The sequence below is a fragment of the Leptidea sinapis genome, chromosome 31 (assembly GCF_905404315.1).
Source record: "Leptidea sinapis chromosome 31, ilLepSina1.1, whole genome shotgun sequence".
Taxonomy (NCBI): Eukaryota; Metazoa; Arthropoda; class Insecta; order Lepidoptera; family Pieridae; genus Leptidea; species Leptidea sinapis.
This window is the reverse complement of record NC_066295.1, coordinates 3636071-3658198: the sequence shown is the minus strand read 5'-3', so window position 1 is coordinate 3658198 and position 22128 is coordinate 3636071. Positions and strand designations below refer to the sequence as shown.

At 35.3% G+C, this 22128-nt stretch overlaps 1 protein-coding gene across 4 annotated transcripts; it reads left to right on the top strand.

Moving 5' to 3' along the window:
- The first annotated feature begins 9 nt into the window (after nt 1–9).
- LOC126974030 (protein Red) lies at nt 10–21896 on the top strand. 4 transcript variants are annotated; one of them, XM_050821398.1, is made up of 12 exons: nt 10–119; nt 1778–1941; nt 3499–3696; nt 4959–5022; nt 6832–6906; nt 8983–9090; nt 11061–11125; nt 11996–12239; nt 16536–16686; nt 18552–18746; nt 19588–19754; nt 21778–21896. In XM_050821398.1, exons 2-12 carry the CDS (start codon nt 1793–1795, stop codon nt 21850–21852), a joined length of 1491 nt encoding a protein of 496 aa, XP_050677355.1. In that variant the 5' UTR covers nt 10–119; nt 1778–1792; the 3' UTR covers nt 21853–21896. The 4 variants fall into 4 exon arrangements, with proteins under 4 accessions (XP_050677355.1, XP_050677356.1, XP_050677357.1 ...); XM_050821399.1 differs by lacking the exon at nt 10–119 and adding an exon at nt 128–286; XM_050821400.1 differs by lacking the exon at nt 10–119 and adding an exon at nt 775–921.
- The last annotated feature ends 232 nt before the right edge of the window (nt 21897–22128 follow it).

Below are 22128 nucleotides of genomic sequence, written 5' to 3'. Positions count from 1 at the left end.
CTGAAAATGTCACTATAAGGCGACTGTCCCACCCCTGGGGTAAATTGTTCTATGGTGTGAATGAGCTGTGTAACTGTGTAATCATATATTTTTCTTCGTGTTTGATATATTTTGTATAGGTAATATTTTCAATTGACTATTTGTGTCCTAACTCTTCTAATATGTAAGAATAAATTCGTTTTTGAAGTGTGACTTTCTTAGCTCCAACACGATATTCAAGGAATTCTAGCACCTCCATGAAATACACAAAACCAATCAAACATTAAAAGTACTGCTGTAAAACTAGGTACTCATTTAGATTATGATTGTCTAGCAAAACTTATGGACGTTTTATTAAATGAGTGCACATAAAATATTGGGAGAGTGTTTTGTGTTGAGAGATAAATCTCTCAGAGTGATTTTATTGACACCAAAATTATTCTCTTCTCAAAAAATATGTTTTGATAAAATAAAGTCAAATGTGTCGTAGTAACTTTTGGTGGCACTCTTTTTTTAACAATATCTGTAAATTATAATTACAAAACAATATTCTATCTTGTGGATGTATTCAAGAGTACAGCTACCGAAATGACACAGTTGTAACATAAAAATACCTGCATCAATGATAAAATCAGTGTGCTTTAAAGCACTGAATAGCTAAATATTCAGTGCAGTTTGATTGTAAAAAAAGTAAACTATTTAAGTAAAGGAAGGCTTGCTTTTGTTATTAATTTATTCTGATAAATTGACCAATAAATTAAATGCCTTCTGTAAATTGTAATATTCTTATACTGTACAATTATATTTCTTCACTAGTAATGTTTACATGTACATGCAGATTAAAAATATGTAACTGTTGGTAAAAAGTGGTTTAAAATTAGTTTTTATCAAAAACCATGTTTGAATTCTGACTGTCAATCAATATAGGTTTGGTGGTTAGAGGTACTGTAAAATTATTCTTCCCTTTATTACAAGTTAATCTTATTTCTTACATTTATATATATCACATATTTACAAAATTATTAATATTTATTAAAAATATATTTTTTTAATATTAAAGATCTATTTTTAATATTAAACATCTCTTTTTTTAATATTAAACATCTCTTTTTTTACTCTACTTTTTTCTTTCTCCACATCAATTCTGCTAGTGGTTGGGGCAACAGACTGAGGAATTTCAAAACAGTTTACCAAACTATTAATCCCTTTACATAAATGACTATTGGGACATCTACTAGGTAAGTATGATGGTAGACACAAATTGTCTACCTCAGTGTATTCAACAATAAATGTTTGACTGTCTAAACAATCTACCAACACCTTATCACACTTATTAGCAATAATCGTTCTGTTTGAAATCAAAACTGGCTCATAAGCATACTTTTAACAGTAACAGATATATTAGATCACTAGTGATCTTCACTCCATCCAGCCTAGTGAGCAGGCGGTCCGAGGTTCAAATCTCCTTCCGAGACACCCTGCGTCTGTGAGCTACATTTTCGGCCTCCACAGACCCCACCGGGATTAGCTGTAAAAGCCTTTAGGGCTATCAGCACAGAGGAGGTTATTAGTTGGTAGGGAGTGTCTAAAAAATCTTTTAACAGTATGAAATGCAATATATGTATATAAAATAAATTATCTCCATTAATAAGATGAAAACTAATAATATGTCTAGTTTTAGTTGCTTTTATTATTATTATTAACTTTAGCAATATGGTAATTGTTACATTCAAAATAAAATTTAGAGCTTTTCAGTGAACATTATCTTAATTAATAATTTGATGTTCTGTGTTATTAGAAACAAGAAATAAAAATGGATGACCATAGGGGTGTTGAAGACACACCAATGTCTCAAAGGCTCACCAATGATGACTTCAGAAAATTACTTATGACTCCAAGATCCACACCCTCAGGTGGAGCTCACCCCTCTGGCTCAGTTCGGGAAGCTATGGCTAATTCTGGGTGAGTTTAGTCAAAATAAGTGTTTTAAAATTAGTTGTTAAGAGGGAGGGAACATGATCATGCCATAGACTAATGTATTTTAGACATTTCATCTTGTGTCTTAGGCCTTGTTCCCACTATGCGGGACCGGTAGATATGACAGAAACCGGACACCAGACAGAATGTTCACATTACACCGGATCTTGGACAAGCGTAATTTAAGTTTCTGCTTGAATGTCAATGCTACACGTCTACTTTTAGCGAGCCGAATGACTTGACGGGAGCACGGGCGGGGGAGAGATACCAGCGCAAATTCGTTCACATTACTCCGGTCCTGTGGTTTTACCGGCACTTCACAGTGACAAAACGCTTGGTAAAAATGCCGTATTTTTTCCGGATCCGGCATAATGTGAACAGCTTCATATATATTCTTTAGCCATTAGGTCTTCCGGCAGTTTTACCGAGCTGGTAAATCTGCCCGTCCGGCATAATGGGAACCCGGCCTTAGTGTGGTGGGCTGTATTGAATTACATTAGGTTGATTTCTAATGTGTTAAGGCTCATATCATACAAGACGGACACTGCTATGAGCGGCTTTCTTCTCACCATCAGGTGTTTTATATATTAGAGGGGGCAAACGAAAACATCAAAAAATAATCATGCCAATCCGAAATTGGGTTGATCATAAATGAACCCAGATTCTATGATCAAAGAAACTGGGGAGCTCCGCCCACAGGTGAGAACAGTAGTACTCTATGTGAGGCCAAATTTATATAATTGCACTCAGTGGCTTGAAGTGACATAGTATAATAAGTCAAAAAAACTGGCCTCTAAAAAGCTTGGTGTATTCTACTGAGGCCTTCGTATTTGTCCTTCTCTTTCCATCACAATGGAACCGGACAAGATATAAGCCAATACAAGCTGTGGGAGTTGGACGGATCTAGAATGGAGACTTTTGCAGCACCTATACAAACTTGGTTGTTCAACTGAATTCTCTTTTTCTCATTCAAAGGCTCTTAGCCTCTATGAACTCGAAACCAATATTTTTTATGTCCAAAATAGGTAGATACTTTGGGCTATGTAGAAAAAATATGGAGAAGAATTTTTTTGTGATGAAAATTAACAGAACTATTACATAATGAATTATTAAAACTTGAATCATCCAGCCTCAATCAAATTATGGACACACTTTTTAGTGTAAGTATCAATCTAGGAATGCTACCATTCATATATACCATACCTACCAGTGATGCATAGTGTGTTGTGTGAGGAAGTAACAATTTTTTAATAATAATATATTGAATGAATTTTTGTCAATGAATTGCTATTATTGTGGAACATTTTTTGACATTATTTCTTTCTTATCAATTTGTTCAGTAATAATAGCTTATGATAATCCATATTTTTTTGCTATATAGATGATATTATAGTTAACAAGGACATTTTCATATATGCAATGAGTGGGCTCTCGTATTAAGTCTCGAGACAGGCTGCTCCATAATTAAAGAACGTAATTATTGTTGCTCATCTTGCAAGTGCACTTAATAAATTAATGTATGTATGTATTTTTATATTATAGATCTATGCCACCACCCACTGAGAACAAAGGTGAGCTACGTCGGAAGAAGAAATCATATTATGCTGCTTTGAAGAAGCAAGAAGACACAAAGTTGGCGGAGTTAGCTGAGAAATATAGGGATAGGGCTCGTGAAAGGAGAGATGGTTTGCAGGATGGAAACCCCTTAGATCCAATAAGTAATACAAGCAGCGCTTATAGGTAACTTATTTTAATACTTCTATATAGGTAACTTATATTAAAAATAATTATATCTACTATTATTTACTAGTGGCTCCTTTGCACACTATGCCGGCTAGATTATGCGTACCACAACGGCTCCTATTTCTGTCGTGAAGCAGTAATGTGAAAACACTACTGTGTTTCAGTATAAAGAGCGCTGTAGCTAGTGAAATTACTGGGCAAATGAGATTTGATTTCTTATATCTCAAGGTGACGAGCGCAATTATTGTAGTGCCACTCAGAATTTTTGGATTTCTCAAGAACAGGATTCTTGGCACTGCATTGTAATGAGAGAACACTCTGCTCGTCTTGTATCTTTCATAAAAAAAAATCTCATGTGAAATAGTTGTAGTGAAAAAACAAGTTTATAAATACATAATTGCTATTTTGTGTAGTGTTTACTGTTAAGTACCCATCAAAAACAAATACTTATTTTCTATTAATCAAGATTAGATCAGATTAAATTTAGAGGTTACCATACAAACTCAAAAGCTTATTCATGTACCTACATCAAAGGTTCATTCTAGCATTTACCGCCACTCCGTAATAAGTGAGCTTTAATGACAAGAAATGAAAAGAATCTCATAGCCACTCGCTAAATCATTATTTCCAGCTTCTCTACTTTATAAATACATATTTGAAGTACAATCTATGCAAAGCAATTTTATTAAGTACAGTGGATGCACCTGTTCACTGTAAATAAATAAAGATAAGCATATATAGCCTGTGTTATAGGTTACAAGACAATGATATATTTATTACAATATACTTACTTTAACATACATAAATTCATATAAACATACATAAATACATTTAAACATCCATGGTATGGTATAGGGGCTCCTGTTTCCGCAATTATTGCGGCCAGTTAGTCCATTCCTGGGGTGTTCTCAGACTTCTTGGAGCGACCTCGTAAGCATCAATGACTCGGAAACAAACATCCATATTCATCATATAAATGCTTGCACCTACCGGGATTCGAACCCGGGACCTCTAGCTTAGTAGCTAGGATCGCTAAGCACTCGGCTACACAGTATACAGGTCGTCGAGATACATATTATACATAAGAAGAATGTAGAAACAAAATGATGAACCCTTTTTGAAACTATTACTGACTGTTTTTTTTGCATAGATTTAGGATACTCTTTAGGATTTGACATGGTTTCCTTAAACTGAATAAAATATATTGTATATCATGTAACAATTAAAAGGTATATATTATATTATAATATTGCTTACAGAGCCGTTGCTCCTGATGTTAAATCAGGTATGGATGCAAAGGAGAGACGAAGGCAAATGATTCAGGTGAGAGACTGCAAAATCTTGGTCAAACACTTTTCTGGCATTTTGTTACTTTTAAGTGATATACCTCACTTCTCGGATTAAATATATAAATTTAATTTTTACCACAATACCACTACTAATCCAGCTATCTGATAGCTCAGTTGGTAAGAGCTGGATTGTGCATCCGTTCACTAATGAAAAACAACACTTACATTTAATGTTAACAGCTTCAACACAACAATTGGTAAACATTGTGAAGCTACATCAGCTTGTAAGAGGGCTTTGACATGGGGAGACGAACTGATTATAAAGTCCCGGCCTATCATTTAAATCCTAGAATAACAGAATTGCTGAAACTACATACTATAATACTATACAATTTTAGTCCTGTTAGAACCATGCATTATTATATTCAATATAATCTGCTATAGTATAGTAACGCTTCTTGTGTCTTCTTGTATGTGCATAAAAATCTATAATCACATCCCAAAAATAATAAGAGAGGTATCGTCAAATAGGAATTTCTCATCTAAATTGAAAATATACCTTAGTAAAAACTGCCTATATTCATTAGACGAATAGTTTCAACTAAAAACTTGACTATATACTATATAATACTGCTAATAATCTTTTGTTAAATTTATATTATTGTAACTAATGATTTAGAAATGTATTTTATAAAATTTGCACGTCATAAATGTGGCAAACATGTACTTAATAATATTTATGTAACATCAATCTAACATGTTTATGCAAATAAAAACTTTGACTTTGTTGAGTTAAGTGTCGTCCCACCACAGAATAACGCGCGGCCCCAATATGCTTTTAAGAACTATGAAAATGACAACCGTAAGAGTAATGTTTTAAAAGGAGTGTCTGTATTCAACATTTAAAAATAAAAATTGTCCAAAAGATTTAATTGTTCATCAACAATCTCGCTATGCATCGATCACACATCATCATTATTAGCCGGAATACGTCCACTGCTGGAAAAAGGCCTCCCCCAAAGATCTCCACGACGTTCGATCCTGCGCTGCCCTCATCCAACGTATTCCGGCTATCCTGCCATTGACTGACTTTACTACCCCAGCGGCCATCTGTAGTCGAACTATGTGCCCTGCCCACTGCCACTTCAGTTTCGCAATCATTTGGGATGTGTATAATATCGACCACAATCGGTAATTAAATTTTATCTACACCCATGCTTTGAATCCTCTATTAAATATACTGAAACAGTTAGCTTATTGCCAACATTAAAACACCCAATGTCCTAAAAACCATTACATCATCCAAACGAGTGTTGTAATGATATTCAGTACAACATTATATCATCCGTTTTCATAATAACACTCCTTTGGATGATATTATGGTTACTAGGACTGGCTTTTTTATTGTTAGCAGTAAGCTAACTGTTTCAGAATCTTTTATACAGGATTCATATTATGGATGTAGATTAAGTCTTGTATGCAACTGTTGATAATTTGGTATTAAAACATTCATGTGATACTATTATCATGAACCGATAAACCCACATTTGTGTTTTAATACCCCTTATTACACAACAGTTGCATAAATAACTATTAAGTGTTCTTCTCACTCGTTCATTGAGCCCTTGTCGACACTAAATCTTAACAGACAACAATTAGGTTTAGTTTCATTGAAATACTTTAATAAAAGTAATGTCATTATTGTATTATATCTGTGAATATGTTGGCTAATAGAATATAGGATAGCATAGTAAGATTTTCTTACGCTGTGTTCATATACCTGCCGAGTTTGTTTATAAAGAATTATGATCTAATGCTTATAACATTTAAATAATGTTTACAGGAATCGAAATATCTTGGTGGTGATATGGAACATACTCACTTGGTGAAAGGTCTTGATTATGCTCTCCTACAAAAGGTAAGAAAATACAGAAATTAGTATAACTTCCAGCCATCTATTTTCATAAGTTGTATATACTGCTTTATAATTGCAAAAGAAAACTGGTGTATCAGTTATCATTATTCAACACATTTCTGATTAAAAAAGCAGTGTCTAAATAAAACAGTTTAAAGCATTAAAATGCGTGTAATTGTAACTGTGGGCAATAACATTAGATTTTGCGTAAAAGTTTCATTTTTATTATTATTTTAGTTAACCCGAGTTTCGTGACCTTTCCAGAGCATGTTTATAGAGGCACTGTGATTGCAATGAGTCAAGATCGTATTTGTCATAGTCATTATTAAGTTTAGCGTCATTTATTGCCTCCGTCATTTACTGACTGTCCTTTTCTTCCTCCCTCCAATAAAAATGTAACTTTTACGCAAAATCTGATGTAAAAACACAGTTACACAAGTTTAAATTCTTTAGACAGAGTTTTATTTAAATGTTAATCAAAGAAAATACTAAGCAGTGTCTTATTTTAATACAATTCACAATTTAATTCATAAATCGCTAACTTGACCTTGTTTAAAAGTTAAAGTTTAATTAATAAAATGGAATATATTTTTATGTAGTTAGTCAGTATTACGTCCATAATTTTAGTCAGTTAGTACAAAATATTACTGCATGTTTACAATCTCTTGTGTTTCCATATTACCCTGTTTTTTTGACTGTTAAAAATATTATTGTAAAAAAAATTATAAGCTCTAAAATATCAATTTGAGGTAATAACCTCAGTGATAAAGGAAAATTCTCAAAAATAGATTTATTATAACCATTCTACTAATACTATGAAATCTATATACTAATAGTATGAAAGTGTTTAATATCAACATTTTTGATACTCTTTGTTTGATTTTTAAAAGTAAATGGTGTTTTAATTTTAATTTTAGTCAGATTAGGTGTACTTTCAATATCAGTTTAAAGTTTTTTTGATATCTGCAATAGTTACAGAAGAATCATCTGGCCACACTTAACAATTACACCCTGTATATGTACCTATACCTTTCAAGGGAATAAATAGAAAAAAAAACCAGGTTGTTAAGTTTTATTAGGGTTCCGTAGCCAAATGGCAAAAAATGGAACCCTAATAGATTCGTCATGTTTGTCTTGTCTGTCCGTGTGTGTCATAGCTACTTCTTTCCAAAACTATAAGAACTATACTGTTGAGACTTGGTAAGTAGATGTATTCTGTGAACCGCATTAACATTTTCACACAAAAATAGAAAGAAAACAATAAATTTTGGGGGTTCCCCATACTTAGGACTGACACCCAAAAACCTTTTTTCATCAAATCATCATGTGTGTGGGGTTATCTATGGATAGGTTTTGTAATAATATTTATGTAAGTACCTAGTTCATACAAAACTTTATCTGCACCCATATTTTAGGATGATTTTATTTACAAGGGACAGAACGAACATTCGAATATCTATATATTTTTCTTAATTATGTCAGTGCCTTGGCGTTTGAAAACGCGGTATTTTTTTTTCCAATTTCATATACAAATACAGCGAATTGAGTCGAAGTCAGATTGTTAAACTGACTGTTAGATAGCTTAACCCCTAGCCCTGAGGGAACCAAGACTATTTAAAAAAAGTGATCATATAAAATGTAGCACAACATATCATTAATATAATTAAGCTGTTTGAGAGTACTATAAAGACAACTTATAGGTCGGGATAAGATAATCATTCATCATAGAAATAATAATGCTATAAAATGATAAAATAAAAGAATTTTGACTGATATATTTTTAACTGAATTTTGAGAATTGTATCCATCCAAAACCTATGTCCAAAATGTGTATATCCAAAAGCTTTTCAAGAGTAGACTTGATGTTGTAGTAGGCTTTACGTTGGTCAAATTACATATAGCAGTCATTATTGATTGTGATAGGTTTTTAATATTGTGAAGTGAAACCACAAAAATATTTGCATGTCTGTCAATACGAAACTTTATTTGTGAATGTTTCTGGCCAAATAAAGAACTTTGCCTTTAGCTTTTGAAAATTTGTATTCGCTGAAAGTATTATCAATTGTAAATTAATTTCAGGTCCGGTCCGAGATACAGACTCGTGAACAAGAGCAAGAGGCTGAAATGGAGAGACTGGTGACAGAGCCTGTCGAACCAGTTAAAGAAAAGAAAGAAGTTGTGGTCGTTGTAAGTGATACTTAAAGTTATATGTATGTAATTATATCAATGTGTATTTTTGATAGAAAATATACCTTAGTAAAAACTGCTTATATTCGTTAGACGAATATTTTCAACTAAAAACTTGACTATATACTATATAATACTGCTACTAATCTTTTGTTAAATTTATATTATTGTAACTAATGATTTAGAAATGTATTTTATAAAATTTGCACGTCATAAATGTGGCAAACATGTAGGTACTTAATAATATTTATGTAACATCAATCTTACATGTTTATGCAAATGAAAACTTTGACTTTAAGTTGCCTATGTAATCCCAAATTGGCTGTAAATTTTAACTCAAATATACTATCATACCATAAGAATGAATGACATTCAACAGTGGAGCTATTTTTTTTAAATTTGAATTTGATTTGCCCCTCCCAATACAATGCTCATGATTCTTGAAAACCCTAAATTCTGAGCGGCACTACAATTGCGCTCGTCACCTTGAAACATAAGATGTTAACTCTCATTTGCCCAGTAATTTCATTAGCTACGGCGCCCTTCAGACCGAAACAGAAATACTACTGATGAAGAAAAAAACAGCTAAATGATCACTTTGGCAAGTTACAATACTTAACATGACATATTATCAACAAAGTATAGACCATAATGCCACACTTGTTAATTTTAACCAACCTTTATGATCATCTATCTATCTATATATATATATATAAATAAATTACTGTTTGTTAGTCTCGCTAAAACACGAGAACGGCTGGACCGATTTGTCTAATTTTGGTCTTGAATTATTTGTGGGAGTCCAGAGAAGGTTTAAAAGGTGAATAAATATGAAAATTCTCGGAATTAAATAAAAACAACAATTTTGTTTTTCCTTTGATGTTTCCCCCGTCGTTTAGGAATCAAGTTAAAAGAATAGTATACAATGAATAACTAATTAGAATTTATATTATCTTTCTAACTCTCTCAGGAGGTAAAAATTACCTAATTTTATATACAGAACAACGTCTGTCGGGTCAGCTAGTCTTGTATATAATAGGCACCTTTTACTGATAGTTTAAAAGTAATATAGCAATTTAAAGTCTATTTAATTTTTTTTTAGTTTGTTTTATGTTGCTGTAGAACATTTCACTCTCCAATTATTAAAATGTGACCTTTTTTTAGTCTTAACATAATCTGCTGTGCAAAGCTTTAAATAAACTACATTGAATTAACAGTAACACTTAATCAAAGAAAATACAATGAATAAAATTCTTAATCCAAGTCTAGGCATTTGCCTAGACTTGGATTAAGAATTGAATTGGAAGAAGAATAAAGAGGATATTTATCCTATTGAAAAATTTCATTTGTAACTTACTCTAATATTTTAAACCTAACAGTAAAGGTTTGAAAATGTTAAATACAATATAATTATTCAAAATATATAATACTTTTCATAATGATGATAATATAGAAAAATATAATATTACACTGAAGCACCCGCAACCGGCGAGCATGTATGAAAAGAGTAATGAATGTAGAGGAAGCGCGTGAGGTTTGTAAGGATAGAAGCAAGTGACGTTCTGTTGTCTCTGACTACCCCGACGGGAACAAGGCGTGAGTGTGTGTGTGTGTGTAATATTACAGTTCCAACACGTGTATATGTGACAGAAAGTGTGAACTTAAATCTATAGCCGAGTGGATAGCGATCCTACCTACTAAGCTAGAGGTCCCGGGTTCGAATCCCGGTAGGTGCAAGCATTTATATATAGAATATAGATGTTTGTTTCCGAGTCATGGATGTTTAAAGGTGTTTATGTATGTTTATATGAATATATGTATGTTTAAGTAAGTATATTGTATTAAATATATCATTGTCTTGTAACCCATAACACAGGCTATATATGCTTAACTTGGGGCAAGATAATTTGTGTAAACAGTGTGTCAATATTAAAAAAAAAACAGAGATTCAATAAGTTTCAATATTCCAGGAAGAAGAGTTGCAGTTTAAAACAACAGTGGCAAAAAATATTTACAACATGATTGTTGATCAAAAGTGAGTATTATTATATTTTATGATATTTTAAGAGCACAAAGAATTTTCATAAAATAATAATTCATTAGCTAACGCAAATAATTCGTATTATCAGGTTGTCAGTTGGTCTATACGCTAGTATATATTATAAGTCTATGGTTTGTACTAACACTATTGCTTAACGGTTGTAGAAAGCCGGCATCCTGTGGACCCTTATTAGACTAAGGCTGAGTTGTATCAACTAACTTTAGCAATAACAAACATGTTAAAATACCGGTTAAGCAAAAAATGTGTTGCACCATTTGACAATTTTTAGATGACGTCATAACTTTAACTGTTAACCTATCGTTAATGTTAAATACTATCTAAATAGCGATGTATTAAAAATTTCAGATAAATATTCGATATTGACTTGTTATTTCACTATATTATACAATGGTGCAATACATTCCGCAGATCATGTTAAAGTCAGTGTTACTGTAATTTTTTTTTATTTATATAAAAATAAGGGACGAGACGAGCAGGACGTTCAGCTGATGGAAATTGATGCCTTGCCCATTAAAATGCAGTGCTGCTCAGGATTCTTGAAAAACCCAAAACATCTGAGCGGCACTATAATTGAAGTTGCGCTCGTCACCTTTAGAAATAAGATGTTAAGTCTCATTTGCCCAGTAATTTCACTAGCTATGGCGCCCTTCAGACCGAAACACAGTAATGTTTACACATTACTGCTTCACGGTAGAAATAGGCGCCGTTGTAGTACCCATAAACGATCCGGCTTCCTGTGCAAAAGAGCCTTCTACTGGTAAAAACTAGTTAAATTTGATTTGAGCCTTAACTGTAACCGCTAATATGATGCAACCCAACTTAAATATGTTATATTATTTTCAGAAGTAAAAAAGTAACCCGCAATGAGTTATTCGCACCCGGCCGCATGGCGTATGTCGTCGAATTGGACGAGGAGGGGACGATCGACAGCGACATTCCGACGACACTCACTCGAAGCAAGGCCGACGTGCCGGAGTTCGACGAGCGGACGTCGTCGGCCACGACCAATGACGTCATCATTGAGAAACTGGCACAAATATTCTCGTACCTAAGACACGGAAGACATAGGAAGTTAAAGAAATTGAAAGTAAGAACAAAAATTTCGAATGATGTATCATTTTGGTACGAGTAGTTTTTTTATGGAAAAAGAGGACACACGAGCGTACGGGTCTCACTGGTGTTAAGTGATCATCGCCGCCCGCATTCTCTTGCAACACCAGAGGAATCACAAGAGTGTTGCCGGCCTTTAAGGAAGGTTTACGCGCTTTTTTGAAGGTACACATGTCGTATCGTCCCGGAAACACCGCACAAGGAAGCTCATTCCACAGCTTCGTAGTACGAGGAAGAAAGCTCCTTGAAAACCGCAGTGTGGAGGACCGCCACACATCCAGATGTCAGAGTCAAAGTCAAAATTCTTTATTCATTGTAAAACTTTATAAGTTATTTAGTGCAAGTCAGGATGAAGTACAAAAGTTACAATAGCATTCACATGAGTATAACAATATTCATTAACAAAATTTAGAACATTAATTCCAACTATCTTTCACGCTATAATAGGCCTTAGATGTTAATTTATTTTTTACGATACATTTAAATTTTTTAATAGGTAACATTTTAATTTCATTTGGGAGTTTATTATAAAATACAACACAATCCACTTTAAAAGATTTAGCAATTTTACGGAGCCTAGTAGATGGAATTGCGAGTTTATGTTTTCGAGTATTGACACTGTACATCACTATTCTTTTTAAATTGGCTAATATTTTTATGGGCGTATAGGAGGTTCTCGTATATGTACTGGCAGTGTACTGTCATAATATTTATTTCACTAAACTTTTCTCTCAATGAATCCCTTGAACGCATTTTATAGACTGCTCGAATTGCTCTTTTCTGCAGCACAAATATGTTTTCAATATCTGCAGCCCTACCCCACAATATAATTCCATAAGACATGACACTATGAAAGTAGCTGAAATATACAAGTCTAGCCGTTTAAACATCTGTCAGCTGCCTAATTTTTTTTATCGCAAATACTGCAGAGCTAAGTCGATTACATAAGTTTTTTATGTGAGCATCCCATTGTAGATTAACGTCTAATGTAATGCCTAGGAATGTTGTCGTTTCTACTACATCAAGTTTTTCATTATTAATTTTTATAGGTGTTGGTTGGTGTTTTATATTTGGAAGTGTAAACCTTACACATTTTGTTTTCCTTTTGTTTAAAAGTAAGTTATTAACATTAAACCAATTTACTACTTCAGCAATGTCGTCGTCAACCTGACAAAAAGTTTTTTGCTGGCGTTTTATTTTAAATAACAAAGATGTATCGTCAGCAAACAGTATAATATCATATTTATTTTGAACTAGCTGACCCGGCAAACGTTGTTTTGCCATATAAAGTATAATTCACGCGATAGTTTTATAAGTAATAAAATATTGCCTATATTATAGCCTGTACATCATTTTGTTCTATTGTCAATAGTTTTTGCAGCGCACGCAAAAATAGGTTTTCGATTTTACATCTTGTGTTACAAAATAGCAATTTTATTACGAATCCCTAATTTTGAAAAAAAAAAATAGCCTATAGCCTTCCTCGATAAATGGACTACCCAACACTGAAAGAATCATTCAAATCGGACCAGTAGTACCAGAGATTAGCGCGTTCAAACAAACAAACAAACAAACAAACACTGCAGCTTTATAATATTAGTATAGATAGTATAGATAAGGTATGGTAAATCATTCACGTAAACCAGGAACAAAAAAGGACCCAAGATTGAGCCCTGCGGTACACCCATCGATATGATAGAGCCAGTTGATCTTTTTCCATTAACGTCTACTCTTTGAATCCTATTACACAAGTATGATTTTAGTAAATCTAGTGAAACATCCCTAACACCATAGTGGTGAAATTTTTGAAGTAAGGTTTCATGATGAACGCAGTCGAATGCATTGGATAAATCACAAAACACTCCTAACGCATCACATGACTCCTCCCAAGTGTCCAAAATATTTCTTATTAAGTCGATACTAGCATCTGTGGTTGAAAGACCTTGAGTAAAACCATATTGTTTATTATGCATGAGGTTATTATTGTAAAAATGGTTAATTAATTGCGTTAACATAATTTTTTCCAAAATCTTGCTAAAGGTTGGTAGTACTGATATGGGTCTAAAATTGGTGGGGTCAGCTTTATCTCCCGACTTAAATAGAGGAGTGATCTTGCTCTGTTTCTTTTGGTTTGGAAATATACCGCAATCTATACACTTATTGAAAATAAAAGCTAAGTCTTTGGTGATACTGATACTGGGGTGCGCCAGACCAGAGATGACAGCAATACTCCATGTGTTGCCGGATCTGCGCTTTGTAGAGCGCAAGAATGTGTGCCGGCTTGAAGTATTGCCATGCTATATTAATGACGCCCGGTTTCTTCGAAGCCAATTTGGCTTTGCCCTCCAGATGGCCACGGAATTGGCAATCGCTCGAAATTTCGAGACCCAGTATTCCGATACTAGGCGAGGCTTTAAGGGAAGTGTTGTTGAAGAGCGGAGATACGGCAAATGGGGTTTTTTTAGTGGTAAACTCGCAAACTTGATTCTTTTGGGGGTTAAATTGGACAAGGTTCAACTTACCCCATTCCGCGACCTTCTCGAGGGAGGACTCGATAGAAGACACAAGTTTCTCCCGGCACTGGTCGACGTTTTCCCGAGAGAGACCTGCATGGCCCGTGTATACGGCATCACCAGTGCTGTCGTCTGCATAGCAATGAATGTTGGAGGTGTCCAACATATCATTGATATGCAGAAGAAACAGCGTGGGAGATAGCACACAGCCTTGGGGCACTCCAGCGTTCACGGGCATGGGATTCGAGCAATAACCGTCGACAACGAACTGTATGCTGCGCCCAGTGAGGAAGCTAGAGGTCCACTTGCATAAGCTCTCGAGAAGCCCAAATGATGGAAGTTTTGCGAGGAGCGCCTTGTGCCATACACGATCAAAGGCCTTCGCTATATTCAGGCTAACTGCCAGGCCTTCCCCCTTGCTTTCAATAGCCGCCGCCCATCTATGTGTTAGGTATACCAGAAGATCGGCAGTCGACCGAACATGGCGAAAGCCGTACTGCCGGTCGTTGATCAACTGGTGACCCTCAAGAGCTGGCGGTTAATTATGCTCTCCATGATTTTGGAGAGTAGGGAGGTAATAGCAATAGGCCTGTAGTTTGCCGGATCCGAACTGTCTTCTTATTTTTGGATCGGATGGACAAGTGCTGACTTCCATGAGTCAGGGACTACGCCTTTTGAATAAGAGTGCCGGAATAAACGCGTTAGCACCGGCGTCAACTCAGGGGCACACGTTCTAAGCACGATTGGAGAAATGCCATCCGGCCCGTTCGACTTCCTGACGTCCAACGAAATCAGAGCTCGCCGAACAGTTTTCTGTCTGAACTGTACTTCAGGCATAGAGCTCTGACAACTGAAAAAATATGGGAGTGACTTATTTATGATGCGTCACAGCGTCACGATATTCCGACACTATGAAGTAGTTGATAAATTTTCTTTTAGGATAGTTACAAAGTAGATACATAACAACAGCTAACCAGTAATAACCGGTAACCAAGAAGTCAGATGAATACAGAGGTTTGTAGACAAGATAGTTTTGATTTCTTACGCTGCGGCCACATTGTTGCGGTAAGGCGATGGAAGCGACACGTGTGGCAAATTCCTCATAATTGACATGTTTATATCGATACCTCAGTTTCAAAGTGTAACAAGTCTGAAATTCACTATGTTTGAGAAAAGTATGAGAAATTGTTCGATAAACGATAACCCAGAGACATAAGTGAATATAGTTCAGTTGTTACTTATAATATATTTTCATAAGTCTAGAATATTTTCGTTTCAAACAGTGACAACTAGAGTTGTTTTCTTTTGGAACCCTTTTCTGAATTGTTACTCTTTGGAACTTAGGTATCAAAATAAAAGTTTGGAAGTTATTTTCGTTTTCTAAAGAAGTATAAATTTCTTAAAAACCCATTTTTTTGCGTAAGTATTTCACAAATCTGTTTCAAAATTTATTAGCAGTAAAACGTAAGTCACTGTTCGATCTACGGACCATGGACTCTGGATCTTTATTTGCATGAAAAATTTATAGTTAAAGTTGTTATAAATTTAAGACTAAGTTTCGTCTTGACAGACATGCAAATATTCCATGGGTTACGTATTCAACTAACATAAATCGATAACTGGTAAATTGAAGTTGGCCAACGTAAAGCCATACCTAGAAATAATATAATAAATATAATATTAAGAATAAGATTGTTGGTGATCGGACTTTTGGACAGATGATGAGCATGGTTCGTCACTTATTGTTATCATATGAACAGGAAAAGTCAGGCGAGAAGGGTCGCAACGACGACTCGATCTACGGCGATATTGGCGACTACGTGGTCGGAGAGAGGCGTGGCGACCGCGGCGACCAGCGCGCTCGAGACAGCTACTTCGATAAGCACGACGCAGACGTCGACAAGGACGAAGGTGGGGCCCGTGTGACACGGACGAGAAAAAAAAACAATTGTTAAATAACGTTTGTGTGGGAAAGGTTACTATAGCATAAACGATTTTCTTAATGACACCACAGACGGAATTAAGCCCAGGCTCTTTAATTATAAATGTTTACTGTACGATATCACATTGTAATCCATATTTTTATATAAAAAAAGCCCGCTGAGTTTCTTGCGCCCGTTCTTCTCAGGTATGTGGCAGTCTATTTTTAATGGGTGGTAGTTTTCCACGTACAATAAGTGATTTTGAATAAAAATATTGGAACTCCGCGCCGTGGTATTAACGAGTGAAGCGCCTTTAAGCCTAGTGTCTGTGCAGTTATGGGGGATACCAGATAACACAAATTATGTCCCGTTATTAGTCCTATGACTATATGACTATTATATAGCCTCATTACTTTTAACTCTGATTTTTTAATTTCTGATAGTCAGATTGTTTCCTAAAATAAAAATAAATATCGCAAGCATGTAAAACAACAACAGTAACACCTTAAGTAAGGATTGGCGGTTTGATTTTTAGAGAACAAATACATAGTTATTTGCTTTACAGTGATTTGGTTACTAAGTAAATACATAAATGATGGAAATTTGGTAGAGTACTGGATCCCCCACAACTCGAATAGCTCTGCGTTGCAAGCTATTTAATGTTTAGAACTGATACTGGGATGCACCAGATTAAAGATGAGATTGATACTTGTATTGATTTAGTGTTCCTCACTACTTCAAAAACATATTGGTAAAGACAGACCTGTTATCATAAATCACCCAATATTTCGGGTAAACTCCCCGTTTATTATCCGGTCACACTGGATGTTATTATCACGCGTAGCGGAGGTTTTGTGTCCTAAACAGCGATTTGATTTGTATTATGAAAAGAACAAAAAATAGTGTTATAAAAACTATTGTATCTCTGAAAGGTAATCCCTTGACACTTTTATTATAACCAAGCATTGATTTTATAAAATTTCTCAATACACGGCAGCATTTAAAAAATATTTTAATGCGACGTAAACTGATCCGTCACTAGAAGATGGCAGATGTCATAATGGCGGCTGATCGGCTTATATTAGTGTAAGTGTGCGTGGGCTTGTGTATTTACACGTTAGCTGGCTTGTTTTGATGCTTCACTATTACGTTGGTAACACGGAGTCCTTCTTTTTTTTACTTGTCCATGTTTGTAACTAGTATCGTGCAATATTTTAAAATATATAATATACTTGAATTGTAATTGAAATATCTATATTTTACAGTTACCATTAATAATTACAATAATCATTGGCTCAATCACAATAGGGCAGTGTTACCCCATACTGAACTCAGCATACAATAAGAAGAATTATTCTATGCTGAGTTCTGTATGGGGAGGAGAAGAATAGAATTCACAATAAGTAATGTCTACTCGAACTTAGCGCTCTGGCTTATATAGGGCACGACCGTCTACCGTGATGATGCTACCAACTGTTAGTTGGCACTGAAGTAGTACAAACTTGCATCACCACTAATCACTATGGATCTGTATGGTATCTCAGTCACTCGGCCGCCAGTGACGCCCCACCACGTGATGCAACACGTGGTTACTGTTGTGTTTTGTTTGTTAATTGCATACAATGGATAATTTCGGTACAGAAAGTGTTATTATAGAAATTCAAAGTATGCCATCAATTTATGATAATAATTCCTCATCAGATTATTTCGATAGAGATGTATGAACCAACCACTGTTTCCTTTTTACTTCTTAGACACACACACACACACAAACATACGTACATACACACACATGAACACACGCGAATTTGTTTTATTTTTATTTTGTACTAATTAGTATGTGTTATGTGTCAGGGGCGGGTCCTGTGGCGCCCCGCCCGGAGGAGCGCGACAAGCGGTCGGCGGCGCTGCTGTCGCGACTGGCGGCGGAGCCCGAGGGCTACGCGGAGTGTTACCCGGGGCTGCGGGAGATGGACGACGCCATCGACGACTCGGACGACGAGGTGGACTACTCCAAGATGGACGCCGGCAACAAGAAGGGCCCCATAGGTCGCTGTTATGACAACTTACTTACTCAATTTTTTGATTGAGTGTAAATTCCGCTAATATTTGTCTTCAATGAATTCCACACGTGTTTCGCTTCTACACGAGGCATCCTAAGTTGACTCGCCCAAATATGGCACGAGACTAAAAAGTAGAATTAACACTCAACAAAAATCAAAACATTTGGATGATTATGGATTTACAACGAGCTTTTCATATTGCCTCGCAGTTTCACTCTCTTATAATTATTTAAAAATGCCTGATTTTCTTGCAGCCATTCTCTCAGGTCTTTTTGAATTTGACTTTTAATAAGTGATACTTAATAACTCTCAGCTTCTTACTTTAATGTCATTAAGAATAGAATGGCGTGGTAAGCCGTTCAGTTAGCTAGTGGAGCATTAAATCAAAATTGGCCATGGCGAGTTAAAATAAATCACGCCGGTTGATTTGCAAGAGTATGTAATACAAGGCTCATCAATAAGCGAGTTAGAAAAGGAATCGGACAGAAAAGTTTTACTTCTGAAGTATATCGCTTAATAATTCACGAGCGATAAATAATTAAATGCTTAAATTTAAGTCAAGCCTGTATATCAGTAGGGGCCTGTATCTGTAGCCTGTAAGGAGGGGCTTTATGGGTATAAATTAAAAAGATTCCCGAAATCAACTGTATGCAGGACGCCTTATATGATCACTTTCTTATGTATATCAATGTATACAGACTTACACTTGAGATAGATATTGACCGCTCCATTGCGTTGTCTCTTTGAGTTGGGTCGATTTTGTGCATGTTTAGATTTGCATGTGGGAGTTGAACTCTCTTTTGACAGGTTTTTGATTGTGATAACAGGTCGTTGGGACTTTGACACACAAGAGGAGTACTCGGCGTACATGAGCAGCAAGGAGGCGCTACCGAAGGCCGCCTTCCAGTACGGTGTGAAGACTCAGGACGGCCGGAAGACGAGGAAAACCAAGGACAAGAGCGAGAAGGCCGAGTTGGACCGAGAGTGGCAGCAGGTGAGGCTAGACTGAATACGAACTGGTACATCAATAGGAGTCCTATATTGAATTAAGGAAGCTTTGGTTGCTGTGGTTATATAATATCATCAATTGACTCTCAAAGATGGGCTACCCACAACATCTGGTTTGTGCGTCAGGGGCGTTGGCTTTCTACTGAGGTAGGCACAGCTGTAGAGAGTACTCAATAATATAATAGCTAGATAAGTTTTGGTTTTAAAATGCATCTATCGTAACCATAATGCACTTACCTACACGATAATATGAGTAGCAGACCGCAATTTTATTAGATTCATAATTCGTTAAACTGCTTTCCTTTTTCATCTCAATAGCCTTAGTACGCATAGTATTTACATAAAATGTTTTTTATTCAAATTCACTACACATTTTCATTTTTACCGCCATCTAGCGGTAAAGAGACATTATTACTGCAATTACTATATTGATTTATCATGCAGGATATTGAAAACAATACAATTATTATAAATATTAATGATTATTTTATGCACTTTTTTTAAACTTGTGTCTTCTACGTTTAATTTATAATTAGTATTTACTTTTTCCACGTATTACTAACCGAATAATTTTTAGTTGATAAAGACTTATAAACTAATAAATAAACATAACAAGAAAATACTCAGTCCATTTATCCATCCGCTCTTGGGCGCGCAAACTACCTTGGAACTAAAAGTTGAAACGGGACATAATCAATTACACATGAGAGCAAGTGAGATAGATTATTAGATCGGGGCTCGGGGGCTTACATTGCGAAATTTTTTGTTAGGATTCCAAGGCCAGTTGGTCAGTAGACTAGCTTATTATCGCTGTCAAATTACGAAGACATATTTTTGAAACATTACATATTTATCTAGCCTACCTTTTTCCGTGGTAGTATAACTTTGAAGAATATTTTTCGTAATAAATTGCATTGTAAACTCATTGGCTTGATCTAGGCAGTCTTATGAGTGCTTATCAAAGGTTTTTACTATTAGTTAGTGTAAGATAGAACTTACTAAGTGAGTTTTGCACGGGTAGAAATTTGTTTAATAACGGAATTTAAATTATCTTTAACACTAGTGGCTGTTCTTTTATCGCGAAACATTATCTACTCCAGCGAGTTGCTTTGAGGGTTAAATGAAGGTTGAACAAGATGGACTTTAAAAAGTGTGGGTATTGTTGTGGCTTAATTAATTATAGCCATTGGTACTAACATATTATCCGTAAACGAATTGGTGTCGTTCGCCTTGGTAGTTTTATAGGATGTTCCATAAAACACATGATTTGCATCAGGCCGGATGATAGGATAACTGAACAAGCTCTTACCGATATACAGTCTTGAGTTGTATTTAAGTTAGATTAATGAGCATGTACCGAGCTGGTTGCTGGTGATGGAGAGACGTTAATGTTTGGAGGAGCCATTGGCCGAGAAAGAAACCGTTGTTTGTAGAGTTTTAGTCGGAGCTGCATCTGTCCTTATCACACTAATGATTGTCTCGCCCGCGTTAGCGCGACGGTATGTTGTTTTATATTTCTTAAATCTCAAAAAGGGCTGCGCTAAGGATATGACGATATAAGTGACGTCCTATACACATAAAATGACATATCATTCGCAGTCTGTTAGCAGAACTGCCAAAGTGTGTTTAAAGACAATGTAAGCACACTTCTCCTTAGTAGTGTGTCAACTGTTACTGTCCGAATCGGATCCTAAATTGAAAATTCGTAACCTGTACTGAATAAATGTTTTACAATGCTGCTTATTGACCGAGAATATTTTAAACAACTGGAGTAAATGCGGTATTGTATAGATATAGCAGTCGAAGCTTATAATGATATAATTTGTGGCATTTTACATATTTCGGCTTTGTTTTTATAATACGTTATTTGTCTATATTCAACGTCATTGGATGATATATATTTTTCGTTAGGATCTACATTTTACTCGTATGTTTCTGTGAGGATTTAAAAACGTTTCAGGACAGGAGATATATTTGAATCTAAAATTTCCATTAAATGTTTGTTACAGATTCAAAATATAATACAGAAACGGAAAGTGCCAGCGAGCGGGGACGAACCGGGATTCAAGACACCCAAATACTAATAAACAAATTGTGGATAATGTATAATAAATAGTATTAAGGTTTACTTGAGTATATAATTCAATATATTCCTAATCCACCTTCGGTCCAATCATTGAAAATAAAAATGTAAGGGGACGACTATGTAAGCAATTCTCTATATAATTTCTTGTTGGTCCGCATAAGTCCATTAAAGTGCTCCGCAATGCTCACAAAAATATTTTTGCTTGCGTCGGTGTCGATGCCGGGTCAACGTCTTGTTGAAAGGTATGCCTCAGACCTGAGAAGAACGGCCCCAT